Raw genomic sequence first — 23,643 nt, forward strand, 5'->3', positions numbered from 1 at the left:
AACTGACAAAATACAGGGGAAAGACAAGGACTATTTATACACAGGGTGAGGTAATGATCTAATTGGTAACCGGGGTAACTGATGAGGGAGTGGGTGTGGTTCAATGAAGATCCATGGCAACAAACAAGGGAACAGAGGTACAGGGAAGCAGGGAACAATAAGACACAAAAACTACAAAATAAAAGTCCTTAAACACGAATACAGAAGACAAAGACCAGGCACATGACATAACCCCCCCTCAAAAGAGTGGCTTCCAGACGCTCCAAACAGAAATACCAGTCCAGGAAGGGGAGGAGCTCAGGCAGAACTGGGGAAGGGATGGAGGGCCAGGTCCATGTAAGGGGAGATAAACAAGGGACTGAAGCAGAGCAAGAGGCCAGGGTGGAGTCGGCCAGATGGGAGGAGCTGAGGACCACCAGATCATGAGAGAAGACCTCCACGGCGGAGCAGGCGGTACCCAGCAGGGCGGAGCAGGAGGCTCAGGAGCCCTCCAGGGCGGAGCCGGAGGCAGAGCAGGTGGCACTAGAGCCCTCCAGGGTGGAGCCGGAGGCAGAGCAGGCGGCGCTAGAGCCCTCCAGGGCGGAGCCGGAGGCAGAACAGGTGGCACTAGAGCCCTCCAGGGCGGAGCCGGAGGCAGAACAGACGGCGCTACAGCCCTCCAGGTCGGAGCCGGAGGCAGAGCCAGCGACACTAGAGCCCCCAAGGGCAGAGCCGGAGGCACAACAGCCCTCCCAGGCGGAACAGGAGGCGGAACAGGAGGCGGAGCAGGAGGCGGAGCAGGAGGCGGCAGCAGCCCTGCGGGCGGAACAGGAATCTGCATCACGCTCTGGGACCTGGGGAGAGCAGGGACAGAGGAGGCAGACAGAATAGAGGGAGAAGGCGCAGCAGCCCTCCAGGGCGGAACAGGAGGCGGAGCAACCCTCCGGGCGGAACAGGAGGCGGAGCAGCCCTCCGGGCGGAACAGGAGGCGGAGCAGCCCTCCGGGCGGAACAGGAGGCGGAGCAGCCCTCCGGGGGAACAGGAGGCGGAGCAGCCCTCCGGGCGGAACAGGAGGCTGCGTCATCGACTGGGACCTGGGGAGAACAGTGACAGAGGATGTAGACAGGGAAAAGGGAGAAGCAGAGAGTTTGGTGGTTAACGCCCCCTCCGTAAGAGGTTCTACGGCTGGCGCCGACACCTCTGGAGGCATTGGCGCAGCTTCTCCGACGGGGAAGGCCTCTGGAGCAGACTTGAGACCAGACGGGGCCTCTGGGGCAGACTTGAGACCAGACGAGAGCTCTGGTGCAGGCTTGTGATCAGACGAGAGCTCAGAGGCTGACCTGTGAACAGGCGTGACCTCAGGAGCACAGTGTGTAGCCCACACACACCACATGGCCACTGCCATTAAGGGAAGAGCAGCAGCGATAACGTCACTTGGCTTGTGAAGATCTGCTGTAACGTGGCTTGACTCGGGAACAACATGGCTTGACTCGGGAACAACATGGCTTGACTCGGGAACAACATGGCTTGACTCGGGAACAACATGGCTTGACTCGGGAACAACATTGACTTGGCTTGACTCGTGGGGAACAGCTGCTGTAGCTTGACTCGGCCCTGTAGCTTGACTTGAATCAGGGGTAGCTGCCGCAACAAGAGGGAGCGCCATCTTAGCTGTCCGTACAGCCATTAGGGGTGAGTCCAACACGTGGGTCATCATGTGGCGTGACTTGGAGACAGCGACCATCTTGTGGACTGGCTTTGGCGTGGCGGCCATCTTTGCGACAGGCTCTGGCGTGGCGGCCATCTTTGCGACAGGCTCTGGCGTGGCGGCCATCTTTGCGACAGGCTCTGGCGTGGCGGCCATCTTTGCGACAGGCTCTGGCGTGGCGGCCATCTTTGCGACAGGCTCTGGCGTGGCGGCCATCTTTGCGACAGGCTCTGGCGTGGCGGCCATCTTGCGACAGGCTCTGGCGTGGCGGCCATCTTTGCGACAGGCTCTGGCGTGGCGGCCATCTTTGCGACAGGCTCTGGCGTGGCGGCCATCTTTGCGACTGGCTCTGGCGTGGCGGCCATCTTTGCGACTGGCTCTGGCGTGGCGGCCATCTTGTGCAGTGGGTCTGGGCTGGCGGCCATCTTGCAAGGAGACTCAGGAGTGGCGACCATGCTGTGAATTACCCTTTCTACTTCCTTAACAGAAAAAGGGGATTCACAGAACAGCAAAACAAAGTCTATATACTGTGACAGGGTCCAGCTGGGGTCCTCATCCGGTAAGTTTAAACTAACCTCTGGATCGAGTCCACTCCAGAAACAGTCCTTTATTTTGGTGTCATCTCCAGGCACTAGCTGGCTGTAATAAAGGAACTCCTCCACATAATATTCGATCGGTCGGCCGTTTTGAAAAATTGAGCAAAGAGTGCTCAGAGGGTCGCGATAAACTCCTGCTAGATCCATAGTTGGTCAGTTGTTCTGTAACGAAGCGGAGATGAGACGAGGATCTATGTGCAAGAGTTTATTGTACATCCAAAGAAAACAACAAATTATCCAGAACGGGGAACCCTTAGAATCCAGGCAAGAACAGGGAGCAACCATCACAGACATTAAACAACTGACAAAATACAGGGGAAAGACAAGGACTATTTATACACAGGGTGAGGTAATGATCTAATTGGTAACCGGGGTAACTGATGAGGGAGTGGGTGTGGTTCAATGAAGATCCATGGCAACAAACAAGGGAACAGAGGTACAGGGAAGCAGGGAACAATAAGACACAAAAACTACAAAATAAAAGTCCTTAAACACGAATACAGAAGACAAAGACCAGGCACATGACATAATGTAAACTACGCATTATAACAAAAACCTGCATGCGGTGTCAAAGTTTACTGCGGAATCTAATCCTTGTTTAATATTGACCAAACAATAACTCAAATGTCCACTTAATCTTTAATATTTGACCATTTTTAAAATGCTACGGCCACTGTAAGTTCTTGAATATGTGGACATCAAAACATGTAAACTCAAGAGTGAGGGTCTGAGCTTTTATTTTGAAATTGCGATGAACAGTTAGCATATTGAGAAAGATACCAGTGTATTCTCCTGTGTTTGCGTAGGTTTACCTTAGGCCGGTTTACCTTAACTGATTTACCTTACAAATCTGATGAAATGGCATTCACAGATGAATGTTATAATTAACCCAAACTTACAAAAATATGCAGAGATGGAGTTTGAGAAGCTCCAAACATGTAAATGCTAAGAGTTCTTGTAAAACAGCACGATAACACAGGCAAAATACAATCAAGGATTTTTTTAAATCAAGTACTCCAGTTGAATTGGTGAATCATGACAGCCCTAGTTTTATCCAAAGCAGCTGACATTGCGTCAAAGTCTACATTTAATCAGTTCATCCGTTCTCTGGGAGTCAAACCCATGACCTTGGTGTTGCTAGCGCAATGCTCTACTGTTCAGTGCACTTTATTTTTTATTTTTTATTTAGTTGCAATCATTCTAAAATATTTCAATAAAAAAGTGGAAGCAAAGTTGCATAAAATGATGAAACTTCACATGGAAAGAGTGCAATTCTTGCATCTTTAGCGAATAGAATCCCTTTTAAATCAGTGCATGACTGAAGTCTTTTCCTGGATACTGGAGTTAGACTAAACTCTGACTCTGACGTGTCACGTCTGGCCGTACAAACACCCGGACCGCTTGCATAATTCAGTAAGCGTCTTCTTAACGGCTTGGTCTTTGAGCTAAGGAACATTTTAGTACCTGGTTTAATATATGTGTGCTGATTAATGCACCGACATAGAAGATATGTCACTGGATGATGTTGTTTACTGAGGCTTAGCTTTTGGCGTGACCCTGTGAAAAGCGTGCCAAGACAATGTCCAGGACCATCGGATACATTTTCGGCACAGAGACGCAGCACCTGTTCACCACTTTGTTATAGTACTGATATTTTTAGAAAGGCCGAGCTTCAAAGCCGTGTCCTAGTTGTTTCTCCATGTTTGGGATTGACAGCAGCCATTGGCAAGTCTGCTTGCATATGGTAAATATTCCTAATATTTCAGAAAACCTTTTTGTTATTTCCTGTCTTGAGAGGTGTTACGGCCTCAGCAAAGTGGGTCAGTGGATGTGGTCAGTAATCGGAATCCCTCCCTGTCTGCGAGGCAGTGTGGATTATCTCGGCATGGTGTTCCCAAGCCTTGGCCGTTCCTTACCTGTTTTGTTTGCATGTGAAACGTGATCTGCCTGATGGAAGTCAGAGGCGGGACACAATGCAGGCTCAGTGTGGGCCTTCCATTGCCATGCGGCGGCTCTTACTTCACTTCCTCACACTTCCTGTTCCTATTTTGGTTTGGCCGGGCACTGTGCAGCAGAGTTACGGGCCAGAGATATGGCTGCATTCCAGAGAGGGTGCACGAGAGGGAGACAGGGAGGGAGAGTGAGTTCAATGGGGCCCCTGGAGGGATTCTCATGCTCTCCGAGTTTAATCCAAGCGGCAAGACTGTCAGTTTACGATCTGCTCTGTTTGTCTTGTGTTTCCTTTCTGGTACTAGCCACTTTGTCATTAGCTAGTGGGTTTTTTTTTTTGTTTTTTTTTTAAGATGTCAATATTATTATTCAGTAAGGATCCATTAAGTTGATTAAACATGACTGTAAAGATATTTACATTGTTACAACACTTGATTAATCTTGATTGATTAATCTTTGTTAATGTTAGTTAATAAGAATACAGCTGTTCATTGTTTGTTCATGTTAGTTCACACTGCGTTAACTAATGTTAACAAACACAACTTCTGATTTTAATAATGCATTAGTAAATGATGAAATTGACTAAGATTAATAAATGCTGTAGAAGTATTGTTCATTCTTTGTTTGTGTTAATTAATGTAGTTAACTAATGTTGACTAATGAACCTTATTATAAAGTGTTACCAAAATTTCTATTTTAAATAAATGCTGATCTGTTGAACTTTCTCGTGAAAAACTGTCACGGTTTCCACTAAATGGAATAATGGCTGCTAAAAATTCAGTTTCACAATCACAGGAATAAACTATGTTTTAAAATGTATTAAAATAGATGTTTTTTTAGTTGTTTTAAAATTGTAATATTTTCTGCATTTGGTCAAAAAATGCAACTTCTTTCAAATATATGGTATTGAAAAAAATGGTATTGGTGCAGTACCAGTTTGGTCATATCATGATAATACTGTGGTATTTTGTGTAGCACTATATAAATAACGCAATACTTGGATGCAGTAACAATACCACAATACAGATACCAAAGTATGTGTAAAACCTTTTCTAATGATCATTGGTTGTACAAAAAAGTCACAGTTTTGTTTTCTGTCATAATGTTGTTGTTTATATTTTTGTAGTAATCTTGCATTTTTGGTTTAAAATGTGCGTTTTATTGGACAAAATATTCTTTACTTTAACAAAGTGTACTTGGGTGATTCTATAATTGTAGGTACATTTGACATATCAGAAAGTTAAGAAAAAAACTGTTTACTAAAAGAAATTCTTCTTGAAAACGTATTCAATTTTAATAATTCAGTGCTTGCCAAAAACAAGTTACTTCCTTTTTTTTACTTTTAATGAAGAAAAGATGACTTTATGGTATTTGTCAACTCTAACAAATTAGGCAATGTGTAGAAATAACAATAAATCATAACAGGAAAATTTCTTCTTGTTTCATTAGACAAACAGTCCTTGAACACTTGAAATTGAGATAACGTTTCACCTATGCATACCTTAAAAATAAAAAATACATGGAACTGTCCACTTTGAGCAAATATTATTTTCTCTAAAACTGTATTATATACAATATCCAGTAAAAAGAAGAAATGTCGTTGAAATATTATAATGGTGCAAAAATATCTCAGTAGTGTTTATGAGATTTTAAACAACAATTTTATTGTTTTTTGTGAAAATAGTTGACCCTTTAAGTAACAGAATTGAGTGTTACACTATTGTCAGCATTGTTACTCTACCTTGGCAACAGAGTTTGACAGTAACAGAATTGGCAATAGTTGACGCAAGATTTATGGACACACATTTTTATAAAAAAAAAAGTTATTTTTAAACGATTTTAATGATTTAGAATTGAGTAAATGACTATTTAGGGCTTTTATAAATAAAATCAGTGAAATGTTACCAAAAGAAAAGAACAATAAAATATTTATTACAGCGATTCATGATGTAAAAAATACACAAATTTGGACAACAAGAAATCATGATGACACTTTTTACATAAATTATTATATTGTTATGGACTGTAACATCTTGCAATTCATAACAATTAGTAACACATTATTAAAATAATTAAAAATATAATTATTTGAAAAAAAAAAAAAAAGTAAAAATAATGACACCAAATGTATCTGCAATTATAGAATCACCCACTTATTTGTTGCAATGATAATATCTCTAGTTGGTTTCTGTTCACGTGTTATTTTGATATTTAATTTTAAAGGTCCTGACACCCTAGTCTCTGTAGAAAAAAGTGGCACTAATTTCACACTATCCTAAGTTAGTCTAATCCTTTCATTGAACTTGTGCATGTGTGCAAGGTAGCCGAAATCGACTGCCCTTCCCCTCCAAGGGGTGGCGTGAAACAAGTTGTGAGTTTGTAACATGGGATCGCATGTCACCCTCGTAAAGTCAGTCGCTGAGTGGCCTCTGTCCGTCGGGATTGGAATAGCATGGGGACCCTCTTTAAAAGAGACCTAGATAGCTATGTGGATGGAAACTAAACCGGGTGGGGTGAAAAAGTTGTAGCCTAATTATCAGCTCTGGAGAGCTGAAGTGGATTTAGCCCTTTAGGCTCATTATAGAACACCAAGGAGTCAAGTTCTCCGTATAATTGTCTCGGGTAGCTAGTCTCTGTTTGATCTCTGTCTGTTTACAAGTTCAGGTTTGTTGCTCCAAGCCTAATAGGTTACAGCTTTTCAGTCTTTCATCATACTGTCCATCAAGGTATCATATGTACAACAAGAGATAAACATATGTTTGAGCCATTCCCTCCTGTCCCTGCGCCGGGAACACAACAAAGTTTTGTTTTGCAATTCCGTTTATGGCGTGGTCTATATTTGTGTAGAATGCCATCGCTAACCACTGTCAACAGCTGTCCGCGGGCACTATTTAAAACCCTCTGATGTGTAATTTCAGAGGAGTCGGTGTGAACCGGTGGATGCGGTTTCTTCACAGTTCCCTTCACCTGCCCTTTTCTACACATTTGTAAACTTGCCACTCTCGTGTCCTGTGCCGGGATGCAGGTGCGATCGCTTAGCGATGTTTCACTATTACGACCTGTCAGATTCTCCGGATATTTACAGGGGGTCACATGAACGGTTAGCATGCGTGTGGTACGGTTGACAAGTCAATGTACATTTTATGTTTGAAGGTCAACAGACGTGTTTTATATCCCGATGATGGGCTGGCAGCCCACGGTATATATGTTCCTTGGGTTAAGTTTGGTTTTAAGGGCAGCTTTTATGTTGTAGGACATGTCAGACTGAAAATAAATCTAATAGGCTAATCTAAATTTAAAACAAAAACCCAGCCTTCGGTTTCTGATGTTGTTTTAGCGTCACAAAGTGAACCTACTGTAAGTTCTAACTAACGGCTCGGTTTGATACATGAGCTTTAATTTTGAATTTTGAATGGCATGCTAATCTTCCCTGTTGACAGCTGCCTTGGCCGTTTTGGCCGCAGCCTAATTTGTCATAGATTTTATCTTGCAAAGTCCAGCTTTCGTCGCTGTTGTTCACTCTTGTAAGTTGCCCAGGACTGTGCTGCTGCCCCGCGCCCAACATAGATACATAATCACGTGGATTTCCTGTAATGTGTCACTATTCACGGATACTATGTCTCTGTCTGCTGTATTTGGTGACAAATATCTTGCTTATTAGCAACAGTATGCATGGGTAGTTTGAAATATTTAGTATTCAAGTACTCTAACACTAATTTACAAATTATTTAATGCCAAGAACCCCTGAATATGATGATACCCCTTGCAAATCAAGGTAGTTACATATTTTCATGTATGAAGGCCCATTTGTTCCGTTTAAGGATATTATTAAATAATTAGCTTTTTTATTTTTACTGTACTGATGCCAAATCAAAATATGAAAATATTTATGTAAAATATTCCCAGGTGATAAATAAGTGCACTTACTTAAAGTGCTCTGTTTTTTGACACTAATTTTATATTTAAGGTTTGGGACACCATGAGTATGAACTAAAATGTGATTTTTACATACTATATCTGCATAAAAAATTTATTTAGTTACCACTTGTAGTACACTTGAACCTGTCTTTCATACACTAGTGGGTTTAAGTGTACTACAAGTGGTAACTAAATATATTTTTAACACAGAGATAGTATGTTAAAAGCACACTTAGATGTTCTTAGGATTATCTTAAGAAGTACTAAAGAATTATTTTAGTACATTAAGTACATTATGGAAGTGTGTGGGTTAACTTATTAAATGTGTTTTTTTTCTTCTACTGCTTTAGAGCAGGTTTACGGTTAACTTTAGAGTTTTTTTTTTCTGCAAATTAAGATTTTTCTTTAAAATGTTTCTTAGATTCACTTTTTTTGGGCAGAGCACTATTGCAACCCTACGTGGAAAAAAATGGGCTAAAATTAAGTAAAATGCGATATTGCAGAGATGAAAAGGACAATCAATTTGTGCTATTTTAGTAGTGCTTTGCTGGTTCACTGGTTAGTTTAAAGGGGAAAAAGGGCATGTCAGACAGCTATTTTGCATACTTGTTCTGCATTGTGTTAGACTTAAAAGCATTGTTGTATGTTGAAGCTCAGATTATGGAGTAAGTTTTAGGGGAACTCATGGGTGTGACAGACATGTGTTTCCAATTAATAAGTCCTCTACTCCACCCTTTAAGAAATCCATAGACGTTGTTTCACTCTATACAGTTAAAACACCAGTTACACTAAGGCTTTCAGTGAAGGATTTTACATCAATCTAAGTTTGGCCTTAAAGGAGAAATTCATTTCCTGAACAAAAATTTACAGATAATTAACTTGTCATCTAAGATGTTCATGTCTTTCTTTCATCAGTTGTAAAGAAATAGTTTTTTGAGGAAAACATTTTTGAGGATTTCTCTGGTGGACTTCAATGGTGCCTGTGATTTTGAACTAACAAAAAGTTAACAAAACTTTTTTGAACTTTTTCGAAAACTAACAAAAAAAGCCTCAAAAGGCTGTAAATGATCCCAGCCAAGGAAGAAGAGTCTTATCTAGCAAAACGATTTATATACTTTTTAACCTCAAATGGTCATCTTATCTAGCTTTGCATGAACTTTGTGTATTCCGGTCCAAGACAGTTAGGGAAGTCTTGTGTCACCATTTGACCTATTTTTATAAAGGGCGTTTGATCTTCTTTGCTTCTTATGTTTACTTTGTTAAAACTGGGTTGGTACTTCTGCAGCGATGTAGGACAATTTTGAAGTTGGAGAAGAAAATTAAATGGGAGTTTTTCGACCTACCCTAACTGTCTTGAACCGGAATACACGCAGAGGTAGATAAAACGAGCATTTGAGGTTTAAAGGATAGAAATTGTCTATTTTTTTTAGAAAATAACTGATCGTTTCAGTAGATAAGACCCTTCTTCCTCGGCTGGGATTTTAGAGCCCTTTGAAGCTTCATTTAAACTCCATTTTGGAAGAAAGACATAAACATGTTGGATGACAAGGGGGTGAGTAAATTATCAGTAAATTTTTGTTCTGGAAGTGAATAACTTCTTTAATTCAGGGAACAGTCTGTTATTGCTGAATCGGTCAATTGTGAATTTTATTTTAAGGTTGTCAATTATTTTATTTTGATGTTTGCACTGTATATATGTAATTTAAGACCAGTTATAATGAGCATAAGCTGTCGGAACTAGCTGGGTGTATCATGTATGCAAAGATATATGACTGTGAGCAGCAGGGTAGCTGGTGTGATATGATTGCTTCTCGTTTCCCAGGTACCCCTCCGCATGCTGCATCCTCTTCGAAGAAACCCCGCAGTCGTGGCATTTTCCACAGTCTCTTCTGCTGCCTCTGTCATGACGAAACAGATCACGTGCCCGTCAATAACAACGCCCCGCTGCTGGTGGAAGAGAATGGAACCATCTCAAAAGTAAGAGTTATTTCAATTTTGCTAACTTCATATTTGCTGCCGCCCCGCCCTGTACTCTCTAGAGTTTTCTGAATACTGGCCAGCTCGTGGTTAACACGGCCGAGAGCCACATGATCAGCTGTGATAGTGAGGAAACCAAAACCTCAAGTTAGCTTTTGCGCAATTCTTTCCTGTTTACGAGCTCTGTCAGTTGAATATATCATGATAAGAATTACTCATTTGTGCTCATGTAGAGACCCTAAATTACTCTAAATGAGTGGTGTTACTTTATTTAGCAAAGAAGTAAAGCTGTCTTTATGTCTGTTCTCATAATTCCCAACTAATTGAAAGCCGATATGAAGGTATGTTGAAAGTTTTGCCACTCATAATTGCATTGAGCTAATTATTCAAGGGAAAAAAAGCATAGTGGTGAACAACTACGAGCAGATCGGATGTCAAGACGCTGTAGGTGTCGGGTTCAGATTTATGCCTTACTTCAGCTTTTTATAGTGATTTGATACACCAGGAGTTATTTGTCACGTCTCTGAAGCACCAAAATAAATCGGTAGGTGTCCTGAAGGCGGGCTGAGTGCAGGGTTCAGTGGAGTCTCAACCCCTCTGTCATGTCAACGTGCACATTGCTGCTGGTGTCTCAGGCAGGCTGTGGGCTCAGCGAATCCCTTCAGCCTTGCGAGCCTTCTCTGCAAACGCAGATCTCTGACTCTACTTGCAGGCTCTCTGGAGAAAGCAAACCTATGGGAGAATGTTTGGACTGTTTCCCTTCTTCTGACCTCTGCCAGTGCTTTGGAGAACGGATGTCTTTTGTCGAAAGCAACATTACTAAATACTTGGAATCCTCTGCCTTTTTTAAAAGCCAGCACTCTGAAGTAAGCATGCCCGCTGAACTGTGCTTTGGCCATTCTGAGGTCTCTGGACAAGGAGATCCTAAAAAGGAAAACCAGGAACGTGTTGCAGAACTGTGCGCAGAAGAAGAAGCACTTATTGAATCCGCTGCACACCAAAATGCCATCAAGGCTGATGGACTTTGCATTGAAAATGGTCAAATCAACGGTGAATTTTCAGATCAGTCTTGCTCATCTGGATACGACTCTTTGTTGGACAGCTGCTCTGAGCACAGTGAGTGTTTTGAAACAAGCAGTTCTTCAGTTGACTTGGTTGAAATAAGACAGAACGACGAACTTAGCATTGCATTTGAGCCGAGTGATCAAAGCGAGATTTCTGAACAAGATGCCGAACAGTTAACTTTATCTGAGATGAGCCTAGACGATTGTGAGTCTTTTCAACAAGATGATGTAGAACAACAAGATGATGCAGAACAGATCTTTTTAACTGAGATGAGACTAGGTAATTGTGACTCTTTTGAACATGATGAAGTACAGTTAAACCCATTGGAGACGAGCTCAGATCTTTATGAGTTTATTCCACAAGATGATGGAGAACTGCTAACTTCATCTGAGTTTAGCCCAGACTGTTTTCAACAAGATGATGCAGAAGAAATCATCTCATCTGAGATGAGCCTAGATGATTGTGAATCTTTACCTCAAGATGATGCAGAAGGAGATCTTTGTGATTCCTATCCACAAGCTGATGTTGAGTCCTCACAATTAGATGCTTCAGATCACGAATGTGATTCTGAATGTGATGCAGAACATCAGGAACAGTACAGCGAGTATGAAAACAGCATATCTGAAGACAACCTATCTGATCAAAACAGTGTAGTTGAACTAGATTCTAAAGACTGCGAGACATCTACACAGTCCGAACTTAACAATCAAAACAAGCTTGATAAATACCATGCCACACATTTTGAATCCCCTGAACTGTGTCAGGACTCTAAAGAAAGTAAGCCATCTGACCACTGTGTGTCCCTTGAGCACATGCAGCTTACTGGGCAAATGTACACCGCTGATGACAGAGTTCTTCTAAACAGCCTAGATGGTTGCACTTGTTTGTCGAAGAACTTTGATTGTAGTCTGACCTTTGATTCCCCAACTGAAGGGTATCAAGACTGTGACCCACTTTGTGAACACAGCGAATCCCCTGTATGTTTTAAGACTTTAGAACAATGCACAAGCTGTGGAACTTATTTCGAGAAATGGGATGTCCGTGAACAATGCACTCCCTCTGTGCCCACTGACCATTCTGAAGGCCCACATCCAAGCGGACTTGAAGAAAAATGCCCCGAGTCTTCAAAAACACACAGCTCTGTCTTTCACAACCCTGACATAGCCAAAGAAAATTTGCCTAATCATAGGGGAACTCAGGTTAGGAAGCCCGAGTCCGATGCCATGTTTTCTGGATCGATGGAAACCTTTGAGGCTCGGTGGCTTTCTCAATTTCTTACTGATCTTTTGAGGCACAATAAAGAGGCTTCAAGTCTTGCTGCTGAAATCAGTCAGTCAAATGAAGAGGTAGAAACCCCTGAAGTTGTAGATTGTAAGCATGAAGCTCAAGGTTTGGATATCTGTAGAAAGCTCTGCAGAAAGTGTGACGAGTTGGAGAACGGGCCTCAGTCTTTTCAACCTGCTGATGATGAGAAGATAAAGTTTGAACGCCACTCGAATTTGGACATCTCCCTGGATGCAATGACCACAGCAGCTTCAGACGAATCGAGTGAGGAGGAGTATGGTGACTGCATGGATGGTAAAAGTCAAGATAGCTCTGAAACCGATGAGTCTTTCAAAAGTTTTGTTGAGTCTGAATCGTTTGAGATCTTCTCAGATCAACCATGTGAGAAGGAAAACCTCCTTGGAGAGGATGACGAGTCCTTGAGTCACAATCTGCATTCAGATGAATACTCTGATGAAGATAATGACAGGAACTTCAATATGTATACACAGGAAAGGTTAGATGCTTGTGAAGATGCATGTGAGATTGATTCTGAGCAACAAGTGACAGGAAAGGAAAGCATTAAAACATATGCTGAAGCTGTAGCTGTTGGACTCCCAGTTGACCCGGGTCAGATCCATGAATGTGCCAAACCAGATGAGGTCCATGAAACTGAAGATTATGAGCCTGCTTTTATGGATGAATGCTTCTCGTTGTATTCTGAGGGCAGGGATGATGAACCTTCCCACAAAAATGGAGAGGTCATTGATGCTAATATGGATGTGCAGGTGTCCTGTGTTGCAGCTGTTGAAGCTTATGGACTTGAAGAAGTGGTTGAAAATGCTTTCGATGGTGGTTCCACAGAATTGTGTGCTGTGAAGGACACACTTCAAGAAGGTGATACTTCAGAATCACCTGTTGAAGAAAGTACGTTGTTAGAAAATGAGGTCAGTCAAGATTTAACTGAAGATACAGAAAATGTACAAGATCTCAGTTCTGTGGTTGAAACTGATGGAAACAAGAAGGCGGATTCTGACTTTGATGAAACCGATGAGGCTCATGGTCCTTGTTGTGGAGAGATTGAAACTACTGAAGATGAAGAAACAACCCTGTTTGACTTTGAGGATGTTGTGGGATGTTCTAAGGAAGGTAAAGAGACCCCAACTGCTGATCAACTGGTCTCTTGTGCCTTTGAGGAGCAGTCAAACACAGAGACTAGCTCTCTTTGCGTATCAGATGGTCAGCAAGAGACCTATACCGAGCCTATAGACACTTCTGGACTCCTTGATCCTCCTGGAACAGATGGTCTGTCTGAGGAGAACCAGAAAAATGAAAAATTAGAGGAGCTTATACATCAGGTTGCGAGAAGTGAAGCATCTGAACAAGACACGTTATTAAAGTCTGACCAAAAAAACAGTGAACAGAGTTATTCTTATGATGAGAGTGATGTATCTGAAGATGAAGAATACCCAGAGGACTGTGATTGTGAATTCTGTCTACCGCCCACAGATCAGGTACCTTTTTCTTAGGGGAGACACTTGCTAATTGATTTTAGGAGTTTAAAGCATGGTTTTCAATGTCATAATTGTTTTGAGTTGCCAGACGTTCTTGCCAGCTTGGATTTTGCTTCACGTTTTAATTAGTATGAAGTCAGTAGCAACGGAACTAAAATAAGACACCATGCTCGGTTCTGATTCCATGTCATATGTTATGTTATTTAAATCAGAGTCATCTGTACTCTCTCCGACTTGGTAATGAATCCGGAAGAGCCTGCAGGTCTTATGTACTCATTCTGTAAACGTAGGACAGAGTCGGTTTCACTGTGTACTTTTCTATGAAGAATTGGTTGGCCAGCAGCTTTGCAATCCCATCCCAGCTGCAGTCAGTCACTTGATCTTCCTCTGCTTATGGAATGCTAGTGCTAAAAGAGCTACCTTATGCCCCCTTATGGATACTCATGTCTATAACTAATACACCCTGTTTGGGATGGGCTGTTATGATCAAAGTCTTGTCATGGTGTATTTACATAATGCAAAAGTTTGGAGTCTGTAAAAAACGAATATATATTTTACTGTTTTAGCTGCACAAATGTTTTCCACATTGATAATAAGAAATATTTCTTGAGCACCAAAGCAGTATATAAGAATGTTTTTTGAAGGATCAAGTGACACTGAAGACGGAGTAATGATGCTGAAAATGCAGCTTTTTCATCACAGAAATAAATTACATCTTAAAATATATTAAAAAGAAAACAGTTCTTTTAAATTGTGATAATATTTTACAATATTACTGTATCTTTGATCAAATAAACGCAACTTTGGTGAGCAAGAGATTTTTTCTTTCTATATATATATATATAATTAGAAGAATATATATATATATATATATATATATATATATATATATATTTTATATATTTTTTTTGTGTATATAAATATTTTTTAGTGCAGTAAAAAATCATATTTTTTTGTTTTTTTATCAAAAAGCACAAATGGATCATCAGGATCATTAACTGTTTTTTTTTGTTTTTTTTGTTTTTTTTTAATAAACCATTTAGTAATTTGTCTTTTTAATGGTCCAGTGAATTAAATATTTTATTATTTTTATTATTTTTCTGTATTTTTCAGTTTTTTTGGAACAACAAATTAACGACAGATGAAAGTGTGACTAATACCTGGGTCAACACCTCAAACAGTTAAACTAGTATTATAAAACAGATATTTATTTTAAATTCTCTTTAAATTCTGTTCAGTGTTTTGCATTTTTTCATGTGATTTTTATACCCCTCACTTTTTATATGTGACTTTATATCTCTAAATAATGTGAAGCAATCCTGTCCACCAATAGAAACTTGGGCAAACGTCTAGAATATCAAATAAAATCTTTACCACTTGACACATTTTACTGTCCACCATACAGTACATACCGTCACACCAGCCAGCCCTACATATATTACTCATAAAATTAGATAATAAATTGTTTTGTATAGTTAACATGCAATTTCAGTCTGTATATGTATGATATTGACTGTGACATAAGAACCTATACTGTATTTTCTACTCTAAAATAGCTTCTTGTTGTAAATGCCAACTTAGCTACTTATTTACCAGTGTCCTTGAAATGTTTATTACAGGTCCCAGCCAAACCACTTCTTCCACAGATAAAGTCTAAAGATGTAGGGAAGATCTGTGTAGTCATTGATCTGGATGAAACACTAGTCCACAGTTCATTCAAGGTAAGTCAATGTGTTGAGCCCTCTTTTTGCTTCACTTTATAACTAGCAGCGGGTGTGAATAAACTATATGTCACATGTGCTGTTGGCAGCCCCAGTACTCATATCATGGATATGGGATACACTTGACTCAAATATTATAGATAGATATATAACACCATTGCATGCATTCACATCATGAACTCTAAAGCTGAAGTGTGTCATTTATCTGATGTTCTCATGTTCAGGCTTGAAGTTAGTTTACCTAAAAAAGCAAATTATGTCATCATTTACTCACTCACCATCATGTTGTTCCAAACCTGTAAGACTTGCTTTCTTCTGCAGTACTCAAAAGAAATATTTAGTAGAATTTTTGAGTGTTTCTTGTCTATACAATGATAGTCAATTGGGTCCAGTATTGTTTCAGACACCACAGACTTCGATTATATTGACAAAAAAAGTTGGAACATCAAAATATTACTGCAGAAGAAAGTTTTGCAGGTCAACATGAAGGTGAGTAATGATGACAGAAATTTCATTTCTGATTGAATCATCCCTTTAATGTGCATAAGCAACTATAAGTAAGTTGATTTCTCTGAAAAATATACAAACTATCATGCTATCATGTTTAAGCAGCCTGACCAGCAACATAAACTCAACCAATGGCTTTAGTTTGAGAACTGACTTTATGTTTGTCCAACAGCTGGTGGGAGGGTTCGGGAAACATGTACGTAGACTGTATAGCCAGTATTAATTTTTGAAATACAAATTTGCTCTAAAATGTCATGAAACCCCTCTGTTTTAGCACCTCAGATTTGGAAAAAGATTCAAGAAATGGGTTTGTAAAGGTGTGAAAAAGTGGGAGTGAGAAGTGGAAAGTAAGAAGAGGGGAGGAAACAACCAATGAAACACAGACCTACAACACACTCATTATACAGACAAATGAATATTAAAATATAAGCAGAAAAACAAACAAACAACTAGGGCTGCCCCCAAATAGTCGACTAACTGTTAGCCAGAGGAGAGGAGGCTTGGTTGACCAAAACTGTATTAGTCGTTTAGTCGCAGAATAAATAAATCCACAGGAAGTGGCAGTCCGTGACGGACAGATGGTTAACGGCTGGTCTGTGTGGTAATACAGTACATCGGGCAGGACATACAAATGCTCACCTATTATTCATTGACCTCAAATATGGCTTTTCATTTGAAACATGAAGTAGTAGCAACTTTACACGGCTTCTCAATCTAATGTTAACCTAGAAAAATGTGCGCTATTGAAGTGTCTGTGCGGAGTGTGGAAGCTGAATAGTAGCGCGCTTACTGCATGATAGATGGAGGTGCCGGTGCACTCACTTGCTCTTAAAATACTCTGTTATTTTTAGTCATACAAATAAGAGTAATACATATTTTGAATCTGTAAAGACTCTACATTTATTTGTGTGCACTCACAATAACAACAAAACATTGCGCTTTTGTAAAATGATGAAAGCAAACAGGATGCACTTTCTGCCGTCTCTGTCTCTGTGAACGTGAGCGCGAAACTCACAAACTCTGTGTAATCTTATTTTACAGACACAAAAAATAAATCTATAGAGAGTGAAATGCGTACTTTCAAATAAACCAAATGGAAAACAAATATTCTGAGATTATGTAATCCGTATGAAACATGCATACAGGCACATCACTACTCTGAAGATGATGAGTCGAAAACAAAGCACTGGTTTATCAGTAAATTATTAAAATGTTAATGCAACCTTCTTTCTGTTTTTCATTCATAATCATTACTTTTGCTGGTGTGCTGTGGCATGTTTTTTTTCATGCAAATTATGTATGCAATTAAAGGCTCATTATTGTGATTTAAATGGTTTATTAATAAACGTGCAATTAGTTGACTAATGCTTAAAATGAACGACGACTAGTCGACCAGAAAAATCTGTAGTCGAGGGCAGCTCTTACATACAGCAGAGTTAGGGGTCACCTTGATAGGCCTATATTTTAAATATGTAACCCAATGATAATGAACGCTAAAGAGATCTAATAATTAGAGACTAACAACTATCATGAACAAATCAAATACGTTTTGTTAACTTATTTTTTGAAATATAAACAAATGAGCATTATACCTTTACAGAGCTGTTGGTCTATATGAAAAATGAAGAAGAAAAGTCTAATAATATTTCCACTACATCTACCAGCACTACAGTCTCTGAACAAATGACACACATCAGTTTAACGCAGAATGAATAAAGGCACTGTTGCTTTTTTTGTCCACCATTTTTTGAGTTTTCGGCCTGTATCCTTAGTCCCTTTCACACAGCAATCCTGGTAAATTGCCGTAAAATTACCAGTATGACTGTACCGGTAAATACACAGATATGCTGTTTACACAGGCAACAGCGTTTGGGCTTTTTACCGGCAAGAGACCATTCAGACATCAGCACCAAAATGCTGTAAATTCTGTGATGTCAGTCGTCGGAAACTGTCCTTAAAAGCTGCGCTGTTGTCTTACTATGTTTATATCTGCAGGCTAATGCAATGGTTTCAATGTAATGTTCAATGTAATGTAAATAATGTTTGCATTGTAACAGAACACATGCAATGTCCATCACAAAATGCTTAACAACTAAGAACGCAATAGGAAGTTTATTTGCAATTTCATCTATTGCAAAATTGCCTCCATTCTTTTTAGATACCAGACTCAAGTTATTTTTTCCAATCTTCAGTTAGCAGGGATTGTGCCAGTATAAATACAACTAAGCTTATTTGAGTCGGAGGAAAGCATCAAATTGTCTAGAGAAGTGCAGTATGCTACTTTTGGTTGAATTATTCTGTCTAATGGTGCCTTTTCTGTTTGTTTTTACAAGCATGCATGCACTTTTCCGGAGAAATGTGGCATTCCCCGATTTGACTCTTTATGGAAGAATTTTTTTCTCCCCACTGCATGACATCATAAATGTGCTATGTGCACAATTTCGGGAAAGCCAGGAAGAAAAGGAATGTTTTTCTCTCGGGAGTGTCAGCAGCGACACTGTTCTAATGACTTTGACTATTCACAATCAGAAACTGAAATTCAAGTATATTGAGTTTATTAAATAGAAGCTGTTTAAAAGTAGTTAATCTAAAAATAAAAAAATCAGTATTTATTTTATTTGTTTAAAATCTGCATGTTTTTTTTCTTACTGTGGTAAGAAAACAGTTCCTAGTAACCACAAACTCAAAAAAGGACCAAAAAATGATACCAGAAATTATATATATATATATATATATATATATATATATGTATATATATATACCTATATAGCTATATATTTACCAGCTACAGTCATTATAAACTGCTTAGTAAAGATTTTTAAAAATGAAATGAAAATAGCAAAACAGCAGAAAACAGCATTCAGTTTTGAAATGAGCTGAGAGCTAAAAAATAATGACAGTTTTCCTTTTGGTGGTGAACTTTTCCTTTCAAAATGAGTCAGAAGTAAAACAAGTGTGATCTTTTAGCACAAGGCAGCATAATGTTACTTCTTATGCCACATCTGTGAATGTAGGTCATGCTGTACTGACATCTCTATAACGCATAAACGTGATTATCCCAACATTTGAGATTGAGTTTCTAGACCTATCTAAAGAGCACTCCTAGGGTCTGTGGCAATGTTCTAAATAATGACTGGAGCCTGCTGGCTGTTTACACATGTTTAAAAACATCTTAGTCATTGATTCTATCACCTGCTTATTTTTGCTTGACTTATCTTCTTCAATCAGACTTATTGTGCTTTTTTTCTTCCCAGCCGGTAAACAATGCTGACTTTATCATTCCAGTGGAAATTGATGGGACAGTACATCAGGTGAGCGTAACTTGTTCTCATACAAGGGTGTGCAGTTGAGGGCAAAAGTTTACATACACCTAGCAGCATCTGCAAAATGCTAATGTTTACCTATTTTACCATAATAAGAGGGATCATACAAAGTGCAGGTTATTTTTTTATTTAGTACTGACCTGAATAAAATATTTCACATAAATGACATTTAAATATAGTCTACAAAAGAAAATAATAGTTGAATTTATAAAAATGACCTCGTTCAAAAGTTTACATGCGCTTGATTCTTAATACTGTGTTGTTACCTAAAATGATCCATAGCTGTGCAAGTCCCTTGTTTGTCCAGAACAGATAAACTGCCTGTTGTTCTTCAGAAAAATCCTTTAGGTCCCACAAATTCTTTGGTTTTTCAGCATTTTTATGCATTTGAACCCTTTCCAAAAATTACTGTATGATTTTGAGATCCATCTTTTCACACTGAGGACAACTGAGGGACTCATATGCAACTATTACAGAAGGTTAAAACGCTCACTGATGCTCCAGAAGGAAACGCAATGCACTAAGAGTTGGTAGGTGAAAACTTTTTGAGTTTAAACATCACAGTAAATTTCTGGGAAACATGTAAGTAGCTTCTGTAGCTTCTGAAGTACAGTACTAAATAAAAAAGTTTAAAGTAAAATTAGGCAAAATCAGAAAAAAATTACACGTCTTCATTCTGTTCAAAAGTTTTCACCCCCTGGCTCATAATACATCGGTTTTCCTTCTGGAGCATCAGTGAGCGTTTAAACCTTCTGTAATAGTTGCATATTAGCCTCTCAGTTGTCCTCAGTGTGAAAAGATGGATCTCAAAAGCATACAGTCATTGTTTGAAAGGGTTCAAATACACAAAAAAGCTGAAAAACCAAAGAATTTGTGGGACTTGAATTTTTCTTCTAACATAACATGCATTTTGTATGATCCCTCTTATTTTGGGAAAATAATTACCATTTTGCAGATTCTGCAAGGTGTATGTAAACTTCTCTCAACTTTATGTATATTTATATTTATGTATAGTAATTGTAACAAAAATCGTGACAAAATATTTTTTAATATAAAAATATATTTAAAAATATTTGTACATTTTAAAAATATAATATGTATTTATTTATTTTATATTATTAGTGTACTAAAGCCAAAGTAAATTATTACATTATTATCATTAATTTTTCTACCCAATTTTAGAGGTAATATTAAATACACAGAGCTGAAAAGAAGCATTTTCAGTTCAGATTTATTTGTTTTTCATTAAATATTGTTTGAGAGGAGTTTTATAGATGACTTTCCAGTCCCAAAAATATATTTTGTATATTTATTTTTTCCTCAAATTTTCCACGGACCCCCTATAACCCTTTTGCTGACTCCTTGCTGTTCCCAGACTCCAGGTTGAAAGCCATGGATTACAGTGTTTGATCAAAATAATGTATTGACATGTTTTGGAGAATTGCAGCCAATCATAGCCCATTATACATGTGAATTCACTGGTGACTCATAAGCGTTTAAATAAATCCATAGGCCTGTCATTACTCATGGTAAATGAACGTTTTATGTTTCACTTCTGTTCTGAGTGTGTGAAACTGTGATAATCTGCAGTGACAGCTTTGTTGATCATAGTGTGAGCATTGACATGTTTTCCTGTTGCTTGCTTCCTGTGTACATACATTAAAAATGGTGTGCAGTTGTCCCACCCAGAATAAGTATTTATTTAAATGCAACAATTGTGATGATATATCAAGAAAAATAATTGGCATGTAAGCTTCTTTAATCATGCAGTCCAAGTTAACCTGTGACCGGTGTTTGTGTCTACTGTTGCCAGTGTTGAACAGCGCAAACCTTTTCTCTTGTTTACGTATTGCCACTTAACTCGGGTCTGCTACCTGACAGTATCGTTGCCATCTCCGCTGATGGGTCAGAGCAGCAGGTGGCTATTTCTAGGTCCTGACGAAATGGAGAAACCCTGACAGGCTTCTGAGAAGTCACTGGCAATCAATCTGTCTTCAGAGTGCGTCTCCTGGCTATGACAGTACGATGCCTTGGCCCTTTAAAGGCCAACGGCCCCAGTTACACCACGAGACTGAAGACGTCTCAGACGAGGCTTTTGCCTGTTTCAAGTAATCCAGGATAGGCTTGTGATGTCCGGAAAGCCTATTCGGGATGACTTGGTTCAGGAATGAGACCACCAGCTTCATAAACCAGCTTGGCTGACCTACTTATTCGCGTAAAGCAACCCATTTTATTGCTTCTCTTAAAACATGGGTTTAACGTTCTATGATCACATAAAAATTGTTATGTGACGCATCATATCAAGACACAGGCTAACATAAATCTTATTTATTTAGAAATGTATCTTCATGAATGTGACTCCGAGTGACTGTCACTGACTCATTAATTCTCATATTCTGGCTTTCCCCCCTTCAGATAGTAGTTGAATTGAATCCTTTGAAGTAATGACTCATTTTTTAACCGTTCTTCCTCCATCTGCCTTATGAATGTAGGTGTATGTGTTGAAGAGACCTCATGTTGACGAGTTCCTCAAACGGATGGGTGAACTGTTCGAGTGTGTGTTATTCACTGCAAGCTTAGCCAAGGTGAGAAATGCAAAAGGCTTTTTGCACCATGCAAGGTATTCAGCATTAGGTTTATTAATAAATAGGATTTAACAGCACTTACTGTATGTGTCTGTTATATAGATGTTACAGATGTTTGCAGACGTTTGTCTCTTAGCATAGTGTAACACATTTATTTGATCTGTTTTTGAAAATATTATTTGTTCTATTTTTTTAGTCAACCTAAATGTCTTTATTTATATATATATATATATATATATATATATATATATATATAATGTTTTTTAAAGAAGTCTCTTCTGCTCACCAGTCCTGCATTTATTTTATCCAAAGTACAGCAGAAACAGTACAATGAAATTGAAATATTTTTACTATTTAAAATAACTGTTTTCTATTTAAATATGTTTTAAAATGTAACTTTTTTCCTCTTATTAAAGGTACATTTTAAGCATCATTACTCCAGTTTTCAGTGTTACATGATCCATTATTATTGTTATTGATATTTAAAACAGTTGAGTACATATTTTTTCAAGATTCTTTGATAAATAGAAATATCCAATGATCAGATTTTATCTGAAATAAAAACCTTTCGTAACATTATGCCATTCAAGCTTGGAGTGAGTAAATTATAGCAATTAATACTTTATTTAACAAAGATGCTTTAAATTGTTCAAAAGTGATGATAAAGACATTTATAATGTTACAAAATATCCTATTTCGATAAATGCTGTTCTTCTGAACTTTCAATTTGTCAAAGAAACCTGAAAAAAATCTACCCAGCTGTTTTCAACATAATAATTAAAATAAATGTTTTTTTGAGTAGCAAATCAGAATGTTAGAATGATTTCTGAAGCATCAGGTGACACTGAAGTAATGATGCTAAAAAATTAGCTTTGAAATCACAGGAATAAATTACATTTTAAAATATATTCAAATAGAAAACAGTTATTTAAAAAAAAAATTACTGTTTTTTTGCTGTACTTTGGATCAAATGAAAGCAGGCTTGGTAAGCAGAAGAAAAAAAAACTTCTTTAAAAATACACAAATATTTATAGACTTATTTATATAAAAGTTTTCTTTACCTAGTCATCATGAATGACTTAAACCTTAGAAATTCACTAGTGTGGGAGCCCTAGATTTTAGAAAGGTGTTTACATGTTTTGTTCTTGATACTTGGCACTTTTTAGCCCCTTTGTCTAACCGTGTCCGTCACATTACCGGCATTCTGTTTTTCTAGTATGCTGATCCCGTCTCGGATCTGCTGGACAAGTGGGGAGCTTTCCGAAGCCGTCTTTTCCGGGAATCTTGTGTGTTCCACCGTGGAAATTATGTCAAGGACCTAAGCCGTCTAGGCAGGGACCTCAACAAAGTCATCATTGTGGACAACTCGCCAGCCTCCTACATCTTCCACCCAGACAATGCTGTACGTTACTGCCTTCCTTTGTTCTTTTGCACATATGCCTGCTTGGGGTCTCACGATATAGCTTAGCTTGCTAAACCTTGTGGGAATTTATTTGTCTATTGTTTTTCGCTTTATCCCAGTAGGCCCTATTCATAT

The 23,643-nt window shown here is 38.8% G+C and overlaps 1 protein-coding gene across 2 annotated transcripts in view; it reads left to right on the plus strand.

Annotated features, from left to right (window-relative positions):
- The window catches only part of ctdsp1 (CTD (carboxy-terminal domain, RNA polymerase II, polypeptide A) small phosphatase 1), a 32,866-nt gene that overhangs the window by 7,155 nt on the left and 2,068 nt on the right, over positions 1-23,643 (plus strand). Inside the window, exons 2-6 of one of the 2 annotated variants that reach the window (XM_051118295.1) lie at positions 9,974-10,128; positions 15,590-15,691; positions 19,453-19,509; positions 22,014-22,106; positions 23,323-23,508. In XM_051118295.1, coding sequence (XP_050974252.1) covers positions 9,974-10,128; positions 15,590-15,691; positions 19,453-19,509; positions 22,014-22,106; positions 23,323-23,508 — 593 coding nt within the window. Of the gene's footprint in view, positions 1-9,973; positions 10,129-10,676; positions 13,971-15,589; positions 15,692-19,452; positions 19,510-22,013; positions 22,107-23,322; positions 23,509-23,643 lie in introns of those variants that run through there. The other variant, XM_051118293.1, reaches the window with a different exon arrangement.

The sequence above is a fragment of the Labeo rohita genome, chromosome 9 (assembly GCF_022985175.1).
Source record: "Labeo rohita strain BAU-BD-2019 chromosome 9, IGBB_LRoh.1.0, whole genome shotgun sequence".
In the NCBI taxonomy this organism is placed as follows: domain Eukaryota; kingdom Metazoa; phylum Chordata; class Actinopteri; order Cypriniformes; family Cyprinidae; genus Labeo; species Labeo rohita.